We start from the raw sequence: 23,746 nt of genomic DNA on the forward strand, positions 1-23,746 counted from the left end.
CAGGATACACACCTGGACCGACAGGTAGTACAGACAGGATACACACCTGGACCGACAGGTAGTACAGACAGGATACACATCTGGACCGACAGGTAGTACAGACAGGATACACACCTGGACCGACAGGTAGTACAGACTGGATACACACCTGGACCGACAGGTAGTACAGACAGGATACACACCTGGACCAACAGGTAGTACAGACAGGATACACACCTGGACCGACAGGTAATACAGACAGGATACACACCTGGACCAACAGGTAGTACAGACAGGATACACACCTGGACCGACAGGTAGTACAGACAGGATACACACCTGGACCGACAGGTAGTACAGACAGGATACACATCTGAACCGACAGGTAGTACAGACAGGATACACACCTGGACCGACAGGTAGTACAGACAGGATACACACCTGGACCGACAGGTAGTACAGACAGGATACACACCTGGACCGACAGGTAGTACAGACAGGATACACACCTGGACCGACAGGTAGTACAGACAGGATCCACACCTGGACCGACAGGTAGTACAGACAGGATACACACCTGGACCGACAGGTAGTACAGACAGGATACACACCTGGACCGACAGGTAGTACAGACAGGATACACACCTGGACCGACAGGTAGTACAGACAGGATACACACCTGGACCGACAGGTAGTACAGACAGGATACACACCTGGACCGACAGGTAGTACAGACAGGATACACACCTGGACCGACAGGTAGTACAGACAGGATACACACCTGGACCGACAGGTAGTACAGACAGGATACACACCTGGACCGACAGGTAGTACAGACAGGATACACACCTGGACCGACAGGTAAAACAGACAGGATACACACCTGGACCGACAGGTAGTACAGACAGGATACACACCTGGACCGACAGGTAGTACAGACAGGATACACACCTGGACCGAAAGGTAGTACAGACAGGATACACACCTGGACCGACAGGTAGTACAGACAGGATACACACCTGGACCGACAGGTAGTACAGACAGGATACACACCTGGACCGACAGGTAGTACAGACAGGATACACACCTGGACCGACAGGTAGTACAGACAGGATACACACCTGGACCGACAGGTAGTACAGACAGGATACACACCTGGACCGACAGGTAGTACAGACAGGATACACACCTGGACCGACAGGTAGTACAGACAGGATACACACCTGGACCGACAGGTAGTACAGACAGGATACACACCTGGACCGACAGGTAGTACAGACAGGATACACACCTGGACCGACAGGTAGTACAGACAGGATACACACCTGGACCGACAGGTATAGTCGTCTTATTCCTGTCTTGAGCCGTGTTTTATAAGATCCTCCAACCAGGATGTTACTAAAACATTTTGTTGAACTAAAATAAGTTTAAGGGTTAAGGCCAGGTACGGTTCAGGGTTCATGGAATAAATTATACAGTCCGCAAACCAGCTTTGGCAGCTAGGGACAGGAAATGAGGTCAGCATAAATAGGGAGTGTGTGGTTAATTAACCTACCCCCCCAGGTGGAGACAGAGGGCCTGCGTCGCTCCCTCCAGAACCTGGGCGTCCTCATTACTACGGCAGCTGTAGGCCACACCTCCGTCGCCACGGGAGAAGGACTACGCCACGCAGCAACCGGACAGCATGTCAGCATCACCGTGACGACCAAAGACAAGGACAGCGAGCTGGTGCGGACAGGGAACGCGGCACTGAGGGCCACTATCACGCCAGTCGCCGACGGAAGCCGCGTCGTCACGGAACCAGAGGTGACGGACAACAAGAACGGGACGTACGAGGTGGGATACACGCTACGGTCCGAGGGGGAGTTCTCCTTCGCTCTGACCCTCTACGGCCAGCCGCTACGGGGCAGTCCCTTCCGGCTGCAGGCGGTCAAGCCCTCGGATGCGCTGCCGTCTCCAGATGACGTGAAGAGGAGGCTGAAGAGTCCTGGCGGGACAGCGGGTCATGTCAGACAGAAGGCTGTGAGGAGACCCTCCAGCATGTTCAGCATCAAAAAGAAGGAGAACCCCATCGAGGATGAACTTATCCACAGAGTCGGTAAGACATCCTAACACTACCACAACCAACACCTAGTCATCCGATTCTTGCTTCCTGCGTTTCGTGGATGTGGTTGTTGTGTAACTTGAGAGCCGTCTGTGAGAGACAGAAACACAGCCCAGTAAGAAGGAGGTCTTATTTCACACGTGTGTGTGTGTGTGTGTGTGTTTACCTGTGGTCTAGGTACGCGAGGGAGAGAGAAGGGCGAGTTCACCAACCTGCAGGGGATCTCAGCCTCCAGCAATGGCAGAGTGGTGGTAGCAGACAGTAACAACCAGTGTATACAGGTAGGAGACCAGATAGTATCAACCAGTAAACAGGTAGGAGACCAGATAGTAACAACAAGTGTAAACAGGTAGGAGACCAGATAGTAACAACCAGTGTAAACAGGTAGGAGACTAGATAGTATCAACCAGTAAACAGGTAGGAGACTAGATAGAAACAACAAGTGTAAACAGGTAGGAGACTAGATAGTAACAACCAGTGTAAACAGGTAGGAGACCAGATAGTATCAACCAGTGTAAACAGGTAGGAGACCAGATAGTAACAACCAGTGTAAACAGGTAGGAGACTAGATAGTATCAACCAGTGTAAACAGGTAGGAGACTAGATAGTATCAACCAGTAAACAGGTAGGAGACTAGATAGAAACAACAAGTGTAAACAGGTAGGAGACCAGATAGTATCAACCAGTAAACAGGTAGGAGACTAGATAGAAACAACCAGTGTAAACAGGTAGGAGACTAGATAGTAACAACCAGTGTATACAGGTAGGAGACTAGATAGAAACAACAAGTATAAACAGGTAGGAGACTAGATAGAAACAACAAGTGTAAACAGGTAGGAGACCAGACAGTATCAACCAGTGTAAACAGGTAGGAGACCAGATAGTATCAACCAGTAAACCAGTAGGAGACTAGATAGTAACAACAAGTGTAAACAGGTAGGAGACCAGATAGTATCAACCAGTGTAAACAGGTAGGAGACCAGATAGTATCAACCAGTAAACAGGTAGGAGACTAGATAGTAACAACAAGTGTAAACAGGTAGGAGACCAGATAGTATCAACCAGTGTAAACAGGTAGGAGACCAGATAGTATCAACAAGTGTAAACAGGTGGGAGACTAGATAGAAACAACAAGTGTAAACAGGTAGGAGACTAGATAGTATCAACCAGTGTAAACAGGTAGGAGACCAGATAGTATCAACCAGTAAACCAGTAGGAGACTAGATAGAAACAACCAGTAAACAGGTAGGAGACCAGATAGTATCAACCAGTAAACAGGTAGGAGACTAGATAGTAACAACAAGTGTAAACAGGTAGGAGACCAGATAGTATCAACCAGTAAACAGGTAGGAGACTAGATAGAAACAACCAGTGTAAACAGGTAGGAGACTAGATAGTAACAACCAGTGTATACAGGTAGGAGACTAGATAGAAACAACAAGTGTAAACAGGTAGGAGACTAGATAGAAACAACAAGTGTAAACAGGTAGGAGACCAGACAGTATCAACCAGTGTAAACAGGTAGGAGACCAGATAGTATCAACCAGTAAACCAGTAGGAGACTAGATAGTAACAACAAGTGTAAACAGGTAGGAGACCAGATAGTATCAACCAGTGTAAACAGGTAGGAGACCAGATAGTATCAATCAGTAAACAGGTAGGAGACTAGATAGTAACAACAAGTGTAAACAGGTAGGAGACCAGATAGTATCAACCAGTGTAAACAGGTAGGAGACTAGATAGAAACAACAAGTGTAAACAGGTAGGAGACTAGATAGTATCAACCAGTGTAAACAGGTAGGAGACCAGATAGTATCAACAAGTGTAAACAGGTAGGAGACCAGATAGTATCAACAAGTGTAAACAGGTGGGAGACTAGATAGAAACAACAAGTGTAAACAGGTAGGAGACTAGATAGTATCAACCAGTGTAAACAGGTAGGAGACCAGATAGTATCAACCAGTGTAAACAGGTAGGAGACCAGATAGTATCAACAAGTGTAAACAGGTGGGAGACTAGATAGAAACAACAAGTGTAAACAGGTAGGAGACTAGATAGTATCAACCAGTGTAAACAGGTAGGAGACCAGATAGTATCAACAAGTGTAAACAGGTGGGAGAACACAGGAGAGGGAACACAGGAGAGGGAAAGGTAATGTGGTATATTAAGACAACTTAGGGCATTCTAAGAGGTAGACCAGCTAGACCTACAACGAAACTTTACTCTGAAACACTTGTTTTGATATTTAAGTCTCACATCTGTGTCTGTCGCCCCACCCTGTCGTCAGGTGTTCTCCAATGACGGGCAATTCAAAATGAGGTTTGGGGTCAGAGGTCGGTCGCCGGGGCAACTGCAGAGACCCACGGGCGTTACCGTGGATATGAACGGTGACATCATCGTGGCCGACTACGACAACCGATGGGTCAGCATCTTCTCCTCCGATGGGAAGTTCAAGGTCAGAGGTCACGAGGTCATCAGAGGTCATGAGATTCCCTCTCTAATTTTAAAGCTAGAATTCTTAGCTGCTACATACATTTTTTTTGTACTTATAAATTATTGACATATAGCCATTGATTCTTGAAGTATATAATGTAGAAATGCCTCAGGAGTTTAGTTCAACTGCCATTTCCCATCAGAACCCCAAAATAAAAGCTTGTTTTACCTCATTGTTTGCAAACAAAGTACATGTAAACAAACAACAAAGGATTGGTTAAAACTATCATGTTGATATCATGGATGATTAGTCCTTGCAAATGTAAACAAACAACAAATAGCCTCAAAAGATTGGTTAAAGATTGGCTGTAATTGGCTGTTACTTTCATGACAATTCGACATGTTGAATCACCTCCTCCTTCTCCCACTCAGAATAAGATCGGGGCGGGGCGTCTGTTGGGCCCTAAGGGCGTGGCAGTGGACAGGAACGGACACATCATCGCCGTGGACAACAAGGCGTGCTGCGTCTTCATCTTCCAGTCTAACGGGAAGCTGGTCACCAAGTTCGGCGCCAGGGGGACGTCCGAGAGACAGTTTGCAGGTAAAGGGGGCGGAGCCTAGAATGTTCAGCGGTGTGAAACGTTCCGATAGCAACGCGACACTATTTCCTATTCTTGCTGATCTAGGATCAGTGTTGCCTTTTAGATCATAATGAATAAGATGGACAGATTAGGACCTGATCCTGGATCAGCACTCCTACATTGAGATGCTTTGTGGATATGGGCCCAGGTCCTCCCTGTCCATGAAATCTCATTGATCTGGACGTAAAAAGGCTCAACTGATCCTAGATCAGCACTCCTACATTGAGATGCTTTGTGGATATGGGCCCAGGTCCTCCCTGTCCATGAAATCTAATTGATCTGGACGTAAAAAAAGGCAAAACTGATCCTAGATCAGCACTCCTACTTTTGAGACGCTTGGTGCATACTGTTCTACACAACCCATTAGTATCTGATCGTTGTGAAATGTTCCTCCCGAACACGACCCATGTTCAGATTGACCTGATCTGACACACCTGCAGGAGCCAAGATGGCCGCCAGGACCATGGTTGCCATTGGAAACCATTTCTTCCTGCAGATCCTCTCTGTTCTTCTACTTGTTTCGTCTTTCATCTCTGACTCTACCTTTTCGTTTGTTTGTTTCTTGTTCTTTTTTTCTCCCTTTGTTTCTGTTTTAGAAAAAAGTGGTGCCCATTTAAATAGATCTGGCCCAGTGTTCAGTAAGTATCGAGTGTTGCTCCGCCCCTTACCCAGAGTGCACCATTCTGTCTAACCTGCATCTCCTGCCCTGATGTTGAGTGCCCTGGAAATTGTATCTGAAATCTTCCCAGATCATTCTGTGCCTGATATATGTAAAACATAACAAAAGATTGATACATACGTCATCGTAATATCATGATCATTACAATCATTGTTGTTCGAACTGTGTTGAATGTATTGCTCTGTAATGTAGAGTATGCATAAGATGAATGAGCTGGTATTTAATGAAATTGATTAGATACTAACCCATTTTTGAATTGTCTGCACTTAAATATTACATCCCTAGACATTTCAAAACACCTGAATAATGAATTAAATAAAAATCGGTAGCAATGAAAATGAGTGATTAAACCATAAAGATAGATAGAGATCTCATCTTTGTATCTCTGCCATTATGGCATCTCCATTTTAAAGTAGTCAATTGTCTTCTTCTTTTGTGTCTGGGGAAAAAAAGTGTAAAGCTAATATTGGTGATTTACCACCACCTGTAGTGTTAGAGTCCTGAACCAACTCTTGTGTCATTCATCTATTGTGGCCTCTACATGGCAGTAATATAGCTTTTAGCCATTTACAAACCATAGGAAACCCAAGCCCTTTACCAACCACAGGCAACCCAATTTAAAGAATACAATGCTTTCTGATAATTGGCTGATTGCTACCAACCCATAGGAATCCCCACCCAGTTGATTACTTTAAAATGGTGGAAGCCCTCAATGGCAAACTCCATGCTAAAACCAGTTGTAACCATCTAGAGATCTCTATCGATCTCTGGATCAAATTTATGTAATCACTCTGATCGGTTCATGTGTACATTTATAATTATTAGGTTTTGTTATCCGTTTTAGCAAATCTTTATTTTTGTACATTTCTTGTGGGTGTGGCTTATATAAATGCCTACCTTCACACTGTTTTTGTTTTGTATTTTTTGTATTTTTTTTTAGATTGTTTGTTTATTTCTTTGGTGCAAATAAATTAAACCAAAAAAAAAAAAAATCTCACCAGTAATTTAGAGGACCTTAGACATGCTAACTTGAATCACGTTCTTTCTGTCTCTTTGTCTCTCTCTCTCTTTCTCTCTCTCTCTCTCTCTCTCTCTCTCTGCCCCTTCTCTCTCTCTCCCTCTCTCTCCCTCTCTCTCTCTCTGCCCCCTCTCCCTCTCTCTCTCTGCCCCCTCTCTCTCTCTCTCTCTGCCCCTTCTCTCTCTCTCTCTGCCCCTTCTCTCTCTCTCTCTGCCCCTTCTCTCTCTCTCTCCTTCTCTCTTTCTCTCTCTCTGCCCCCTCTCTCTCTCTCTCTCTGCCCCCTTCTCTCTCTCTCTCCTTCTCTCTTTCTCTCTCTCTGCCCCCTCTCTCTCTCTGCCCCTCTCTCTCTCTCTCTCTCTCTCTCTCTGCCCCCTCTCTCTCTCTCTCTCTCTCTGCCCCTTCTCTCTCTCTCTGCACCCCTTCTCTCTCTCTCTCTGCCCCTTCTCTCTCTCTCTGCCCCTTCTCTCTCTCTCTCTCTCTCTCTCTCTCTCTCTCTCTCTCTCTCTCGCCCCCAGGTCCACACTTTGTTGCGGTGAACAACAAGAATGAAATCATTGTCACAGATTTCCACAATCATTCTGTGAAGGTAAGTCAAGCCTTTATGCTTTATGTGATCAAGGAAAGAGGGAATAAAAAAATAAAAAATAAAAAATTACAGCCCCCCCAAAAAATGCTTTATTAATTTGAAAATATATAGTTGTGTGGCGAAGTGGATCTATGCCCACTCCAACGCGTACACACTCTAATCTGTCAATATATTAAAAAAGTGTTCTATTTCCCAGATGCATTTGCCATTTCTTTCTAAAAGAATTCCATTGTCCATGTCGATATTATCCTTTAGCTTCTTTGTTAGCAATTAGCTACTGGTTCACAGTTATTTGTTAACAGTAAGCTACAGTTTATAGTTATTTGTTAACAGTAAACTACAATTTATAGTTATTTGTTAGCAGTAAGCTACAGTTTATAGTTATTTGTTAGCAATTAGCTACTGGTTCATAGTTATTTGTTAACAGTAAACTACAGTTTATAGTTATTTGTTAGCAGTAAACTACAGTTTATAGTTATTTTTTAGCAGTAAACTACAGTTTATAGTTATTTGTTAACAGTACTCTAACCACTAGGCTACCCGCCTCCTCTACTCTCTAACCACTAGGCTACCTGCCACCTCTACACACTAACCACTAGGCTACCCGCCTCCTCTACACACTAACCACTAGGCTACCCGCCTCCTCTACGCTCTAACCACTAGGCTACCAACCACCCCTCCACTCTAACCACTAGGCTACCTACCACCCCTCCACTCTAACCACTAGGCTACCTGCCGCCTCTACACTCTAACCACTAGGCTACCTGCCGCCTCTACTCTCTAACCACTAGGCTACCTGCCACCTCTACACTCTAACCACTAGGCTACCTGCCGCCCCTATACTCTAACCACTAGGCTACCTGCTGCCTCTACACTCTAACCACTAGACTACCTGCCGCCTCTACACTCTAACCACTAGGCTACCTGCCGCCCCTACACTCTAACCACAAGGCTACCTGCCGACCCAAAATGATAATATAGTCTAAATAATTCAATTTTGTTCCTTCTTAGGCTACCTGGCTTTCTCCTGACTGATTTAGATTTAGTATGTTGTTTAAAAGCCTGTTGGCATGTTGAAGCTCAATTGATAGTGACAGAATTACAAATACCTTCCAAAGTCCATTTGTTTGGTCTTTTCTGTCGGAAGTCATGCCATAACTAACTGCATTACCGTTAAAACCAACTTTTGGTTGGTCTTAAATATCTCTATCAGCGCTGCCTGCTGCCTGAAATGACCACTTTGTGTCATGCTTTTAAGGACACACCTCAAATATTTCCACCACTGAAATATTCGCAAGCGAGTGGATATAAGAAATGGAAAATTAACAATCGTTGCACAACAGTTTGAAAATAGCAGACCACTGGCTGTAATGAACAGGTCGAAATTGCCAACAAAAGTGTATATGACCGCCGAAAATCGAGCGCCAGCATCAAACAGGTAGAACAACCTCTTATTTGTTGAATAGGAAGAAATATGTCTCCAACACAAAGCTCTCTTGTTGCCTAAAGTCGAGTTAAAATGTCGACTGTTTAAATGAATTGGGGCTTTTCGAATCGGCATACTTTCATCCCCCGCGCTGTCAATCTCTGCGTGTGGGTTATGATTGTAAATGACTCGAATATGGCTTATTGTGAGGTAAATAGCTCTCGTAACTAGATTCATTATGGGCAATGAAACATTGTTTTTTGAAACATTGTTTTTATTCAAATCAATGATAGCAGTAGCAAGCTTACCTCCAGTCCTCCTCATCTTCAAGCTCTCCATCTCCACCCGCACAGATATTGCTTCTTTTTTTATACAGATAAAAACAATATTTTTGGAAGAAGCCTTTGACTCGCCTCTAGGCAGCACAAAAAGGGTTTCAGCAAGAGCAGGGCAGGCCAGGGCTCGTGATTGGGACAGGCCAGGGCTCGTGATTGGGACAGGCCAGGGCTCGTGATTGGGACAGGCCAGGGTTCGTGATCGGGACAGGCTATCCATAGAAGTGCAGCCTATAAAGTTGAAGTCGGAAGTTTACATACACTTAGGTTGGAGTCATTAAAACTCGTTTTCAACCACTCCACACGTTTCTTGTTAACAAACTATAGTTTTGGCAAGTCGGTTAGAACATCTACCTTCTGCATGACATAAGTCATTTTTCCAACAATTGTTTACAGACAGATTATTTCACTTATAATTCACTGTATCACAATTCCAGGGGGTCAGAAGTTTACATACACTAAGTTGACTGTGCCTTTAAACAGCTTGGAAAATTCCAGAAAAGTATGTCATGGCTTTATAAGCTTCTGATAGGCTAATAGACCTCCACAAGTCTGGTTCATCCTTGGGAGCAATTTCCAAATAGCTGAAGGTACCACGTTCATCTGTACAAACAATAGTACACAAGTATAAACACCATGGGACCACGCAACTGTCATACCACTCAGGAAGGAGACGAGTTCTGTCTTCTAGAGATGAACGTACTTTGGTATGAAAAGTGCAAATCAATCCCAGAACAACAGCAAAGGACCTTGTGAAGATGCTGGAGGAAACAGGTACAAAAGTATCTATATTCACAGTAAAACAAGTCCTATATCGACATAACCTGAAAGGCCCCTCAGGAAGGAAGAAGCCACTACAACAAAAACAACATAAAAAAGCCAGACTACGGTTTGCAACTGCACATGGGGACAAAGATCCTACTTTTTGGAGAAATGTCCTCTGGTCTGATGAAACAAAAATAGAACTATTTGGCCATAATGACCATAGTAATGTTTGGAGAAATAAGGGGGATGCTTGCAAGCCGAAGAACACCATCCCAACTGTGAAGCATGGGGGTGGCAGCATCATGTTGTGGGGGTGCTTTGCTGCAGGAGAGACTGGTGCACTTCAGAAAATAGATGGCATCATGAGCAAGGAAAAGTATGTGGATGGAAAAGTATGTGGATATATTGAAGCATTATCTCAAGACATCAGTCAGGAAGTTAAAGCTTGGTCTCAAATGAGTCTTCCAAGTGGACAATGAACCCAAGCATACTTCCAAGGTTGTGGCACAATGGCTTAAGGACAACAAAGTCAAGGTATTGGAGTGGCCATCACAAAGCCCTAACCTCAATCCTATAGAACATTTGTGGGCAGAACTGAAAAAGCATGTGCGAGCAAGGAGGCCTACAAACCTGACTCAGTTACACCAGCTCTGTCAGGAGGAATGGGCCAGAATTCATCCTAGAATTCATCCTAGGCTTGTAGCCTATAGTATAGGTTAAGGATAATTTGATAGCGGCTACACTAGGCGTACTTGAAATTGTGCGCCCTGCAGAGAATCAGGGATGAGGGGCAGCATCAAGAGTTACCCAATAAGATACTAATTCAAACCAATATGATATTTATTCGATTGCAAATTACATGACCCTCCCCTGGACTAAAAAATACATTAATACTAATCCCTCCCCATGACTGAAAGGTAAAAAGCCTCCCCCATTTTCCTCCAGGTTAACAACTGTTACATTTTGACTAATCACTTAGCAGTAACCTACAGTTTATAGTTATTTGTTAGCAGTAAACTACAGTGTATCGTTCATACTCAGTTTGCTATAAAAGGTTTGTTTTGGAAAGGTATTTCCATATATATTTTATTCCACACTAAATGCGGTAATTTACTCTCTACTCCAGAATGAAATGTTTGATGAAACATCACATTCCATTGATAAAACTGGGGGAGACAAAAATGCAATTTCAGAATGTGGGGGAGGGCACCCCCTGAGTTGTACCCCCTGAGTTGCACGCCTGAGTTAAACATGCTTTTCTATCCATTTTATTTTTGACTTATTTAACCAGGTAGGCTAGTTGAGAACAAGTTCTCATTTACAACTGCGACCTGGCCAAGATAAAGCAAAGCAGTTCAACACAAACAACGACACAAAGTTACACATAAAGAAATGTACAGTCAGTAACACAATAGACAAGAAAAATAGAAGCATATATGTACAGTGTGTGCAAATGTAGAAGAGTAGGGAGGTAAGGCAATAAATAGGCCATAGAGGCGAAATAATTACAATTTAGCATTAACACTGGAGTGATAGATGTGCAGATGATGATATGCAAGTAGAGATACTGGGGTGCAAAAGAGCAAGAGGGTAAGTAATAATATGGGGATGAGGTAGTTGGATGGACTATTTACAGATTGGCTGTGTACAGGTACAGTGATCGGTAAGCTGCTCTGACATCTGATGCTTAAAGTTAACGAGGGAGATATGACTCCAGCTTCAGTGATTTTTGCAATTCGTTCCAGTCATTGGCAGCAGAGAACTGGAAGGAAAGGCGGTCTAAGTAGGAGTTGGCTTTGGGGATGACTAGTGAAATAAACCTGCTGGAGCGTGTGCTACGGGTGGGTGTTGCTAAGGTGACCAGTGAGCTGAGATAAGGCAGGGCTTTACATAGCAAAAACTTATAGATGACCTGGAGCCAGTGGGTTTGGCGACGAGTATGTAGCGAGGGCCAGCCAACGAGAGCATACAGGTCGCAGTGGTGGGTAGTATATGGGGCTTGGTGACAAAATGGATGGCACTGTGATAGACTACATCCAGTTTGCTGAGTAGAGTGTTGAGGGCTATTTTGTAGATGACATCGCCGAAGTCAAGGATCGGTATGATTGTCAGTTTTACGAGGGTAAGTTTGGCGGCATGAGTGAAGGGGGCTTTGTTGTGAAATAGAGAGCTGATTCTAGATTTAATTTTGGATTGGAGATGCTTAATGTGAGTCTGAAAGGAGAGTTTAAAGTCTAACCAGACACCTAGGTATTTGTAGTTGTCCACATATTCTAGGTCAGAACCTTCCAGAGTAGTGATGCTCGTCGGGCGGGAGGGTGCGGGGCAGCAATCGGTTGAAGAGCATGCATTTAGTTTTACTAGCATTTAAAAGCAGTTGGAGGCAACGGAAGGAGAGTTGTATGGTGTTGATGCTCATTTGGAGGTGTGTTAGCACAGTGTCCAAAAAAGAGCCAGATGTATCCAGAATGGTGTCGTCTGCTTAGAGGTGGATCAGAGACTCACCAGCAGCAAGAGCGACATCATTGATATATACAGAGAAAAGAATCGGTCGAGAATTGAACCCTGTGGCACCCCCATAGAGACCGCCAGAGGTCTGGACAACAGGCCCTGCGATTTGACACACTGAACTTAATCTCAGAAGTAGTTGGTGAACCAGGCGAGGCATTCATTTGAGAAGCCAAGGCTATTGAGTCTGCCGATAGGAATGCGGTTATTGACAGAGTCGAAGGGGGTAGCCAGGTGAAAAGCATGGCCAGCCGTAGAAAAATGCTTATTGAAATGATCGATTTTCGTAGATTTTTAGGTGGTGACAGTGTTTCCTAGCCTCAGTGCAGTGGGCAGCTGGGAGGAGGTGCTCTTATTCTCCATGGACTTTAAAGTGTCCCACAACTTTTTGGAATTAGTGCTACAGGAAGCAAATTTCTGTTTGAAAAAGCTAGCCTTAGCTTTCCTAACTGACTGAGTATATTGGTTCCTGACTTCCCTGAAAAGTTGCATATCGTGGGGTCTATTCGATGCTAATGCAGAACGCCACAGGATGTTTTTGTGCTGGTCAAGGGCAGTCAAGTCTGGGGTGAACCAAGGGCTATATCTGTTCTTAGTTCTACATTTCTTTGAGTGGGGCTTATTTAAGATGGACAGGAAAGCACTTTTTAAGAGCATACAGGCATCCTCTAATGACGGGATGAGGTCAATATCGTTCCAGGATACCCGGGCCAGGTCGATTAGACAGGCCTGCTCACTGAAGTGTTTTAGGGAGCGTTTGACAGTGATGTGGGGTGGTCGTTTGACCGTGGACCCATTACGCACGCAGGCTTAAGGTTTGTTTTGTTGTTTTGTTTTGAATCAAGTTAGTATTTTGTCTAAGTGTATTTTGTAAATAACTTTGCCGGCTATAACTAACTTTGAGCAACTAATGTAACTAATGATGGACACTTATGAGCCTGAACCTACTGAATCTCTGCCCTTAACAAGATGTCTACCCTGCATAGTCTACTGAATCTCTGCCCTTAACAAGATGTCTACCCTGCATAGTCTACTGAATCTCTGCCCTTAACAAGATGTCTACCCTGCATAGTCTACTGAATCTCTGCCCTTAACAAGATGTCTACCCTGCATAGTCTACTGAATCTCTGCCCTTAACAAGATGTCTACCCTGCATAGTCTACTGAATCTCTGCCCTTAACAAGATGTCTACCCTGCATAGTCTACTGAATCTCTGCCCTTAACAAGATGTCTACCCTGCATAGTCTACTGAATCTCTGCCCTTAACAAGATGTCTACCCTGCATAGTCTACTGAATCTCTGCCCTTAACAAGATGTCTACCCTGCATAGTCTACTGAATCTCTGCCCTTAACAAGATGTCTACCCTGCATAGTCTACTGAATCTCTGCCCTTAACAAGATGTCTACCCTGCATAGTCTACTGAATCTCTGCCCTTAACAAGATGTCTACCCTGCATAGTCTACTGAATCTCTGCCCTTAACAAGATGTCTACCCTGCATAGTCTACTGAATCTCTGCCCTTAACAAGATGTCTACCCTGCATAGTCTACTGAATCTCTGCCCTTAACAAGATGTCTACCCTGCATAGTCTACTGAATCTCTGCCCTTAACAAGATGTCTACCCTGCATAGTCTACTGAATCTCTGCCCTTAACAAGATGTCTACCCTGCATAGTCTACTGCATCTCTGCCCTTAACAAGATGTCTACCCTGCATAGTCTACTGAATCTCTGCCCTTAACAAGATGTCTACCCTGCATAGTCTACTGAATCTCTGCCCTTAACAAGATGTCTACCCTGCATAGTCTACTGAATCTCTGCCCTTAACAAGATGTCTACCCTGCATAGTCTACTGAATCTCTGCCCTTAACAAGATGTCTACCCTGCATAGTCTACTGAATCTCTGCCCTTAACAAGATGTCTACCCTGCATAGTCTACTGAATCTCTGCCCTTAACAAGATGTCTACCCTGCATAGTCTACTGAATCTCTGCCCTTAACAAGATGTCTACCCTGCATAGTCTACTGAATCTCTGCCCTTAACAAGATGTCTACCCTGCATAGTCTACTGAATCTCTGCCCTTAACAAGATGTCTACCCTGCATAGTCTACTGAATCTCTGCCCTTAACAAGATGTCTACCCTGCATAGTCTACTGAATCTCTGCCCTTAACAAGATGTCTACCCTGCATAGTCTACTGAATCTCTGCCCTTAACAAGATGTCTACCCTGCATAGTCTACTGAATCTCTGCCCTTAACAAGATGTCTACCCTGCATAGTCTACTGAATCTCTGCCCTTAACAAGATGTCTACCCTGCATAGTCTACTGAATCTCTGCCCTTAACAAGATGTCTACCCTGCATAGTCTACTGAATCTCTGCCCTTAACAAGATGTCTACCCTGCATAGTCTACTGAATCTCTGCCCTTAACAAGATGTCTACCCTGCATAGTCTACTGAATCTCTGCCCTTAACAAGATGTCTACCCTGCATAGTCTACTGAATCTCTGCCCTTAACAAGATGTCTACCCTGCATAGTCTACTGAATCTCTGCCCTTAACAAGATGTCTACCCTGCATAGTCTACTGAATCTCTGCCCTTAACAAGATGTCTACCCTGCATAGTCTACTGAATCTCTGCCCTTAACAAGATGTCTACCCTGCATAGTCTACTGAATCTCTGCCCTTAACAAGATGTCTACCCTGCATAGTCTACTGAATCTCTGCCCTTAACAAGATGTCTACCCTGCATAGTCTACTGAATCTCTGCCCTTAACAAGATGTCTACCCTGCATAGTCTACTGAATCTCTGCCCTTAACAAGATGTCTACCCTGCATAGTCTACTGAATCTCTGCCCTTAACAAGATGTCTACCCTGCATAGTCTACTGAATCTCTGCCCTTAACAAGATGTCTACCCTGCATAGTCTACTGAATCTCTGCCCTTAACAAGATGTCTACCCTGCTTAATATGTCTACCCTGCATAGTCTACTGAATCTCTGCCCTTAACAAGATGTCTACCCTGCATAGTCTACTGAATCTCTGCCCTTAACAAGATGTCTACCCTGCATAGTCTACTGAATCTCTGCCCTTAACAAGATGTCTACCCTGCATAGTCTACTGAATCTCTGCCCTTAACAAGATGTCTACCCTGCATAGTCTACTGAATCTCTGCCCTTAACAAGATGTCTACCCTGCATAGTCTACTGAATCTCTGCCCTTAACAAGATGTCTACCCAAGATGCATAGTCTACTGAATCTCTGCCCTTAACAAGATGTCTACCCTGCATAGTCTACTGAATCTCTGCCCTTAACAAGATGTCTACCCTGCATAGTCTACTGAATCTCTGCCCTTAACAAGATGTCTACCCTGCATAGTCTACTGAATCTCTGCCCTTAACAAGATGTCTACCCTGCATAGTCTACTGAATCTCTGCCCTTAACAAGATGTCTACCCTGCATAGTCTACTGAATCTCTGCCCTTAACAAGATGTCTACCCTGCATAGTCTACTGAATCTCTGCCCTTAACAAGATGTCTACCCTGCATAGTCTACTGAATCTCTGCCCTTAACAAGATGTCTACCCTGCATAGTCTACTGAATCTCTGCCCTTAACAAGATGTCTACCCTGCATAGTCTACTGAATCTCTGCCCTTAACAAGATGTCTACCCTGCATAGTCTACTGAATCTCTGCCCTTAACAAGATGTCTACCCTGCATAGTCTACTGAATCTCTGCCCTTAACAAGATGTCTACCCTGCATAGTCTACTGAATCTCTGCCCTTAACAAGATGTCTACCCTGCATAGTCTACTGAATCTCTGCCCTTAACAAGATGTCTACCCTGCATAGTCTACTGAATCTCTGCCCTTAACAAGATGTCTACCCTGCATAGTCTACTGAATCTCTGCCCTTAACAAGATGTCTACCCTGCATAGTCTACTGAATCTCTGCCCTTAACAAGATGTCTACCCTGCATAGTCTACTGAATCTCTGCCCTTAACAAGATGTCTACCCTGCATAGTCTACTGAATCTCTGCCCTTAACAAGATGTCTACCCTGCATAGTCTACTGAATCTCTGCCCTTAACAAGATGTCTACCCTGCATAGTCTACTGAATCTCTGCCCTTAACAAGATGTCTACCCTGCATAGTCTACTGAATCTCTGCCCTTAACAAGATGTCTACCCTGCATAGTCTACTGAATCTCTGCCCTTAACAAGATGTCTACCCTGCATAGTCTACTGAATCTCTGCCCTTAACAAGATGTCTACCCTGCATAGTCTACTGAATCTCTGCCCTTAACAAGATGTCTACCCTGCATAGTCTACTGAATCTCTGCCCTTAACAAGATGTCTACCCTGCATAGTCTACTGAATCTCTGCCCTTAACAAGATGTCTACCCTGCATAGTCTACTGAATCTCTGCCCTTAACAAGATGTCTACCCTGCATAGTCTACTGAATCTCTGCCCTTAACAAGATGTCTACCCTGCATAGTCTACTGAATCTCTGCCCTTAACAAGATGTCTACCCTGCATAGTCTACTGAATCTCTGCCCTTAACAAGATGTCTACCCTGCATAGTCTACTGAATCTCTGCCCTTAACAAGATGTCTACCCTGCATAGTCTACTGAATCTCTGCCCTTAACAAGATGTCTACCCTGCATAGTCTACTGAATCTCTGCCCTTAACAAGATGTCTACCCTGCATAGTCTACTGAATCTCTGCCCTTAACAAGATGTCTACCCTGCATAGTCTACTGAATCTCTGCCCTTAACAAGATGTCTACCCTGCATAGTCTACTGAATCTCTGCCCTTAACAAGATGTCTACCCTGCATAGTCTACTGAATCTCTGCCCTTAACAAGATGTCTGAACCCTGCATAGTCTACTGAATCTCTGCCCTTAACAAGATGTCTACCCTGCATAGTCTACTGAATCTCTGCCCTTAACAAGATGTCTACCCTGCATAGTCTACTGAATCTCTGCCCTTAACAAGATGTCTACCCTGCATAGTCTACTGAATCTCTGCCCTTAACAAGATGTCTACCCTGCATAGTCTACTGAATCTCTGCCCTTAACAAGATGTCTACCCTGCATAGTCTACTGAATCTCTGCCCTTAACAAGATGTCTACCCTGCATAGTCTACTGAATCTCTGCCCTTAACAAGATGTCTACCCTGCATAGTCTACTGAATCTCTGCCCTTAACAAGATGTCTACCCTGCATAGTCTACTGAATCTCTGCCCTTAACAAGATGTCTACCCTGCATAGTCTACTGAATCTCTGCCCTTAACAAGATGTCTACCCTGCATAGTCTACTGAATCTCTGCCCTTAACAAGATGTCTACCCTGCATAGTCTACTGAATCTCTGCCCTTAACAAGATCTCTATTCTGTATATTCTACAGGTAAACTATCCTTTCAATCCCCCCCCCCACAGGTATGACCTCACAGAGGTATGTGTGTGTCTACTTCCTGTCAACAGGTGTACAGTGCGGATGGTGAGTTCCTGTTTAAGTTTGGTTCCCATGGCGAGGGGAATGGCCAGTTTAATGCCCCCACCGGAGTTGCCGTGGATATCAATGGGAACATCATCGTGGCCGACTGGGGCAACAGCCGCATACAGGTGAGGCCACACCCAGAGCACCCAATACAAGGTGAGGCCACACCCACAGCACCTAATACAAGGTGAGGCCACACCCACAGCACCTGATACAAGGTGAGGCCACACCAACAGCACCTGATACAAGATGAGGCCACACCCACAGCAAATCATACAAGGTGAGGCCACACCCACAGCACCTCATACAAGGTGAGGCCACACCCACAGCACCTCATACAAGGTGAGGCCACACCCACATCACCTCATACAAGGTGAGGACACACCCACAGCATCTAATACAAGGTGAGGCCACACCCACAGCACCTAATAAAATGTGAGGTCACACCCACAGCACCTGATACAAGGTGAGGCCACACCCACAGCACCTCATACAAGGTGAGGCCACACCCACAGCACCTCATACAAGGTGAGGCCACACCCACAGCACCTCATACAAGGTGAGGCCACACCCACAGCACCTCATACAAGGTGAGGCCACACCCAAAGCACCTAATACAAGGTGAGGCCACACCCACAGCACCTGATACAAGGTGAGGCCACACCCACAGCACCTGATACAAGGTGAGGCCACACCCACAGCACCTCATACAAGGTGAGGCCACACCCAAAGCACCTAATACAAGGTGAGGCCACACCCACAGCACCTCATACAAGGTGAGGCCACACCCAAAGCACCTGATACAAGGTGAGGCCACACCCACATCACCTGATACAAGGTGAGGCCACACCCACAGCACCTAATACAAGGTGAGGCCACACCCACAGCACCTGATACAAGGTGAGGCCACACCCACAACACTTCATACAAGGTGAGGCCACACCCATCGCACCTCATACAATGTGAGGACACACCCACAGCACCTGATACAAGGTGGGGCCACACCCACAGCACCTGATACCAATGAGGCCACACCCACAGCACCGAATTCAGGAGATAACGCAAACAAACAATAGAGATGCATAGAGGACTCTAGTGCCCAAAAGCTTGTTTTAGCATGGGCAGCACCATTGAGGACTTTCACCATTTTGAAGTAGTCAAATTGGTTTAAGGAAGGACAACATAATTCAATCCAGATCCCAGGAGGGATCAGCCAATGAATTATACTCGTGAAGAAACATTCCATAACTCCAGGGGGCAGTAAATCACCAACCTTGTCTTTAAACCTGTTCAGACAACACCCTCCAGGGGGCAGTAAATCACCAACCTTTATACCTGTTCAGACAACACCCTCCAGGGGGCAGTAAATCCCCAACCTTGTCTTTATACCTGTTCAGACAACACCCTCCAGGGGGCAGTAAATCACCAACCTTTATACCTGTTCAGACAACACCCTCCAGGGGGCAGTAAATCCCCAACCTTGTCTTTATACCTGTTCAGACAACACCCTCCAGGGGGCAGTAAATCACCAACCTTGTCTTTAAACCTGTTCAGACAACACCCTCCAGGTGGCAGTGTGCACCCTTTCAGTTTGTTTTCCAACTCATAGAAGTTGTAGGAGAAGAAAAGTGACTGCATATAGCCTCCACTTGACTCTGTACCGGTACCCCCTGTATATAGCCTCCACATTGACTCTGTACCGGTACCCCCTGTATATAGCCTCCACATTGACTCTGTACCGGTACCCCCTGTATATAGCCTCCACATTGACTCTGTACCGGTACCCCCTGTATATAGGCTCCACATTGACTCTGTACCGGTACCCCCTGTATATAGCCTCCACATTGACTCTGTACCGTAATACCCTGTATATAGCCTCCACATTGACTCTGTACCGGTAACCCCTGTATATAGCCTCCACTTGACTCTGTACCGGTACCCCCTGTATATAGCCTCCACATTGACTCTGTACCGGTACCCCCTGTATATAGCCTCCACTTGACTCTGTACCGGTACCCCCTGTATATAGACTCCACATTGACTCTGTACCGGTAACCCCTGTATATAGCCTCCACTTGACTCTGTACCAGTACCCCCTGTATATAGCCTCCACATTGACTCTGTACCGGTACCCCCTGTATATAGCCTCCACATTGACTCTGTACCGGTACCCCCTGTATATAGCCTCCACATTGACTCTGTACCGGTACCCCCTGTATATAGCCTCCACATTGACTCTGTACCGGTACCCCCTGTATATAGCCTCCACATTGACTCTGTACCGGTACCCCCTGTATATAGGCTCCACATTGACTCTGTACCGGTACCCCCTGTATATAGCCTCCACATTGACTCTGTACCGTAATACCCTGTATATAGCCTCCACATTGACTCTGTACCGGTAACCCCTGTATATAGCCTCCACTTGACTCTGTACCGGTACCCCTGTATATAGCCTCCACATTGACTCTGTACCGGTACCCCCTGTATATAGCCTCCACTTGACTCTGTACCGGTACCCCCTGTATATAGACTCCACATTGACTCTGTACCGGTAACCCCTGTATATAGCCTCCACTTGACTCTGTACCAGTACCCCCTGTATATAGCCTCCACATTGACTCTGTACCGGTACCCCCTGTATATAGCCTCCACATTGACTCTGTACCGGTACCCCCTGTATATAGACTCCACATTGACTCTGTACCGGTAACCCCTGTATATAGCCTCCACTTGACTCTGTACCAGTACCCCCTGTATATAGCCTCCACATTGACTCTGTACTGGTACCCCCTGTATATAGCCTCCACATTGACTCTGTACCGGTACCCCCTGTATATAGCCTCCACATTGACTCTGTACCGGTACCCCCAGTATATAGCCTCCACTTGACTCTGTACCGGTACCCCCTGTATATAGCCTCCACTTGACTCTGTACCGGTACCCCCTGTATATAGACTCCACATTGACTCTGTACCGGTAACCCCTGTATATAGCCTCCACTTGACTCTGTACCAGTACCCCCTGTATATAGCCTCCACATTGACTCTGTACCGGTACCCCCTGTATATAGCCTCCACATTGACTCTGTACCGGTACCCCTGTATATAGCCTCCACTTGACTCTGTACCGGTACCCCCTGTATATAGCCTCCACATTGACTCTGTACCGGTACCCCCTGTATATAGCCTCCACATTGACTCTGTACCGGTACCCCCTGTATATAGCCTCCACTTGACTCTGTACCGGTACCCCCTGTATATAGCCTCCACTTGACTCTGTACCGGTACCCCCTGTATATAGCCTCCACTTGACTCTGTACCGGTACACCCTGTATATAGCCTCCACTTGACTCTGTACCGGTACCCCCTGTATATAGCCTCCACTTGACTCTGTACCGGTACCCCCTGTATATAGCCTCCACTTGACTCTGTACCGGTACCCCCTGTATATAGACTCCACATTGACTCTGTACCGGTACGCCCTGTATATAGCCTCCACTTGACTCTGTACCAGTACCCCCTGTATATAGCCTCCACATTGACTCTGTACCGGTACCCCCTGTATATAGCCTCCACATTGACTCTGTACCGGTACCCCCAGTATATAGCCTCCACATTGACTCTGTACCGGTACGCCCTATATATAGCCTCCACTTGACTCTGTACCAGTACCCCCTGTATATAGCCTCCACATTGACTCTGTACCGGTACCCCCTGTATATAGCCTCCACATTGACTCTGTACCGGTACCCCCTGTATATAGCCTCCACATTGACTCTGTACTGGTACCCCCTGTATATAGCCTCCACATTGACTCTGTACCGGTACCCCCAGTATATAGCCTCCACATTGACTCTGTACCGGTACCCCCTGTATATAGCCTCCACATTGACTCTGTACCGGTACCCCCTGTATATAGCCTCCACATTGACTCTGTACCGGTACCCCCAGTATATAGCCTCCACATTGACTCTGTACCGGTACCCCCAGTATATAGCCTCCACATTGACTCTGTACCGGTACCCCCTGTATATAGCCTCCACTTTGACTCTGTACCGTAATACCCTGTATATAGCCTCCACATTGACTCTGTACCGGTACCCCCTGTATATAGCCTCCACATTGACTCTGTACTGGTACCCACTGTATATAGCCTCCACATTGACTCTGTACCGGTACCCCCAGTATATAGCCTCCACATTGACTCTGTACCGGTACCCCCAGTATATAGCCTCCACTTGACTCTGTACCGGTACCCCCTGTATATAGCCTCCACATTGAATCTGTACCGGTACCCCCAGTATATAGCCTCCACTTGACTCTGTACCGGTACCCCCTGTATATAGCCTCCACATTGACTCTGTACCGGTACCCCCTGTATATAGCCTCCACATTGAATCTGTACCGGTACCCCCAGTATATAGCCTCCACTTGACTCTGTACCGGTACCCCCTGTATATAGCCTCCACATTGAATCTGTACCGGTACCCCCAGTATATAGCCTCCACTTGACTCTGTACCGGTACCCCCTGTATATAGCCTCCACATTGACTCTGTACCGGTACCCCCTGTATATAGCCTCCACATTGACTCTGTACCGGTACCCCCAGTATATAGCCTCCACATTGACTCTGTACCGGTACCCCCAGTATATAGCCTCCACATTGACTCTGTACCGGTACCCCCTGTATATAGCCTCCACATTGACTCTGTACCAGTACCCCCTGTATATAGCCTCCACATTGACTCTGTACCGGTACCCCCAGTATATAACCTCCACATTGACTCTGTACCGGTACCCCCAGTATATAGCCTCCACATTGTTATTTAACTGCTGCTCTTTAATTATTTGTTACTTTTGTTTCTTTTTTTATAGGTATTTTTCATAACTGCGTTGTTGGTTAAGGGCATTTCACGAAGGTCTGTTGTATTCCGTGAATTCAAATTGTATTTGATTTGAAACCCCTTTTTTTCTTTCCCCAGGTATTTGACAGCGCTGGTTCCTTCCTGTCCTATATCAACACATCAGCTGACCCTCTCTACGGCCCCCAGGGTCTGACCCTCACCTCTGATGGACACGTGGCCGTAGCCGATTCTGGGAACCACTGCTTCAAGATCTACCGCTACCTACAATGACAGAGAGATGGAAGGAAGGATGGAGGGAGGGAGGGAGGGAGGGAGGGAGGGAGGGAGGGAGGGAGGGGGAGAGAGAGAGAGAGAGCGAGAGAGAGAGAGAGAGAGAGAGAGAGAGAGAGACAGAGAGAGAGAGAGAGAGAGAGAGAGAGAGACATGGAGCCTGGGCTGACTCTTCAAAGGTTTGAGTGGTGGATGGTAGGAGGGGTGGACAGAGAGATAGACACATGGAACCACAGAACAACTGCTTCAAAGCCTACTGCTTCCTACAGTAGGATGGACGGACGGACAGACAGACCGAACCACGGTTCTTATACTGCTACCTACAGTAGAGGGAGCCAGTTGGGACAGACAGACAGACCGAACCACGGTTCGTACACTGCTTCCTACAGTAGAGGGAGCCAGTTGGGACAGACAGACAGACCGAACCACGGTTCGTACACTGCTTCCTACAGTAGAGGGAGCCAGTTGGGACAGACAGACAGACCGAACCACGGTTCGTACACTGCTACCTACAGTAGAGGGAGCCAGTTGGGACAGACAGACAGACCGAACCACGGTTCGTACACTGCTTCCTACAGTAGAGGGAGCCAGTTGGGACAGACAGACAGACCGAACCACGGTTCGTACACTGCTTCCTA

The 23,746-nt window shown here is 45.9% G+C and overlaps 1 protein-coding gene across 4 annotated transcripts in view; it reads left to right on the top strand.

The window, feature by feature from the left end:
* LOC135544009 (tripartite motif-containing protein 3-like) overlaps positions 1-23,128 on the top strand; it is a 119,477-nt gene extending 96,349 nt beyond the window's left edge. For 3 of the 4 annotated variants that reach the window (XM_064971339.1, XM_064971340.1, XM_064971341.1), the window contains 8 exons: positions 1,543-2,077; positions 2,261-2,364; positions 4,371-4,538; positions 4,949-5,117; positions 5,754-5,795; positions 7,370-7,440; positions 17,955-18,095; positions 22,956-23,128. In XM_064971339.1, coding sequence (XP_064827411.1) covers positions 1,543-2,077; positions 2,261-2,364; positions 4,371-4,538; positions 4,949-5,117; positions 5,754-5,795; positions 7,370-7,440; positions 17,955-18,095; positions 22,956-23,108 — 1,383 coding nt within the window. In that variant the 3' untranslated portion in view covers positions 23,109-23,128. The remainder of the gene's footprint in view (positions 1-1,542; positions 2,078-2,260; positions 2,365-4,370; positions 4,539-4,948; positions 5,118-5,753; positions 5,796-7,369; positions 7,441-17,954; positions 18,096-22,955) is intronic. The other variant, XM_064971342.1, reaches the window with a different exon arrangement.
* Positions 23,129-23,746: the final 618 nt, after the last annotated feature.

Source organism: Oncorhynchus masou, chromosome 8 (genome assembly GCF_036934945.1).
Source record: "Oncorhynchus masou masou isolate Uvic2021 chromosome 8, UVic_Omas_1.1, whole genome shotgun sequence".
Lineage (NCBI taxonomy): Eukaryota > Metazoa > Chordata > Actinopteri > Salmoniformes > Salmonidae > Oncorhynchus > Oncorhynchus masou.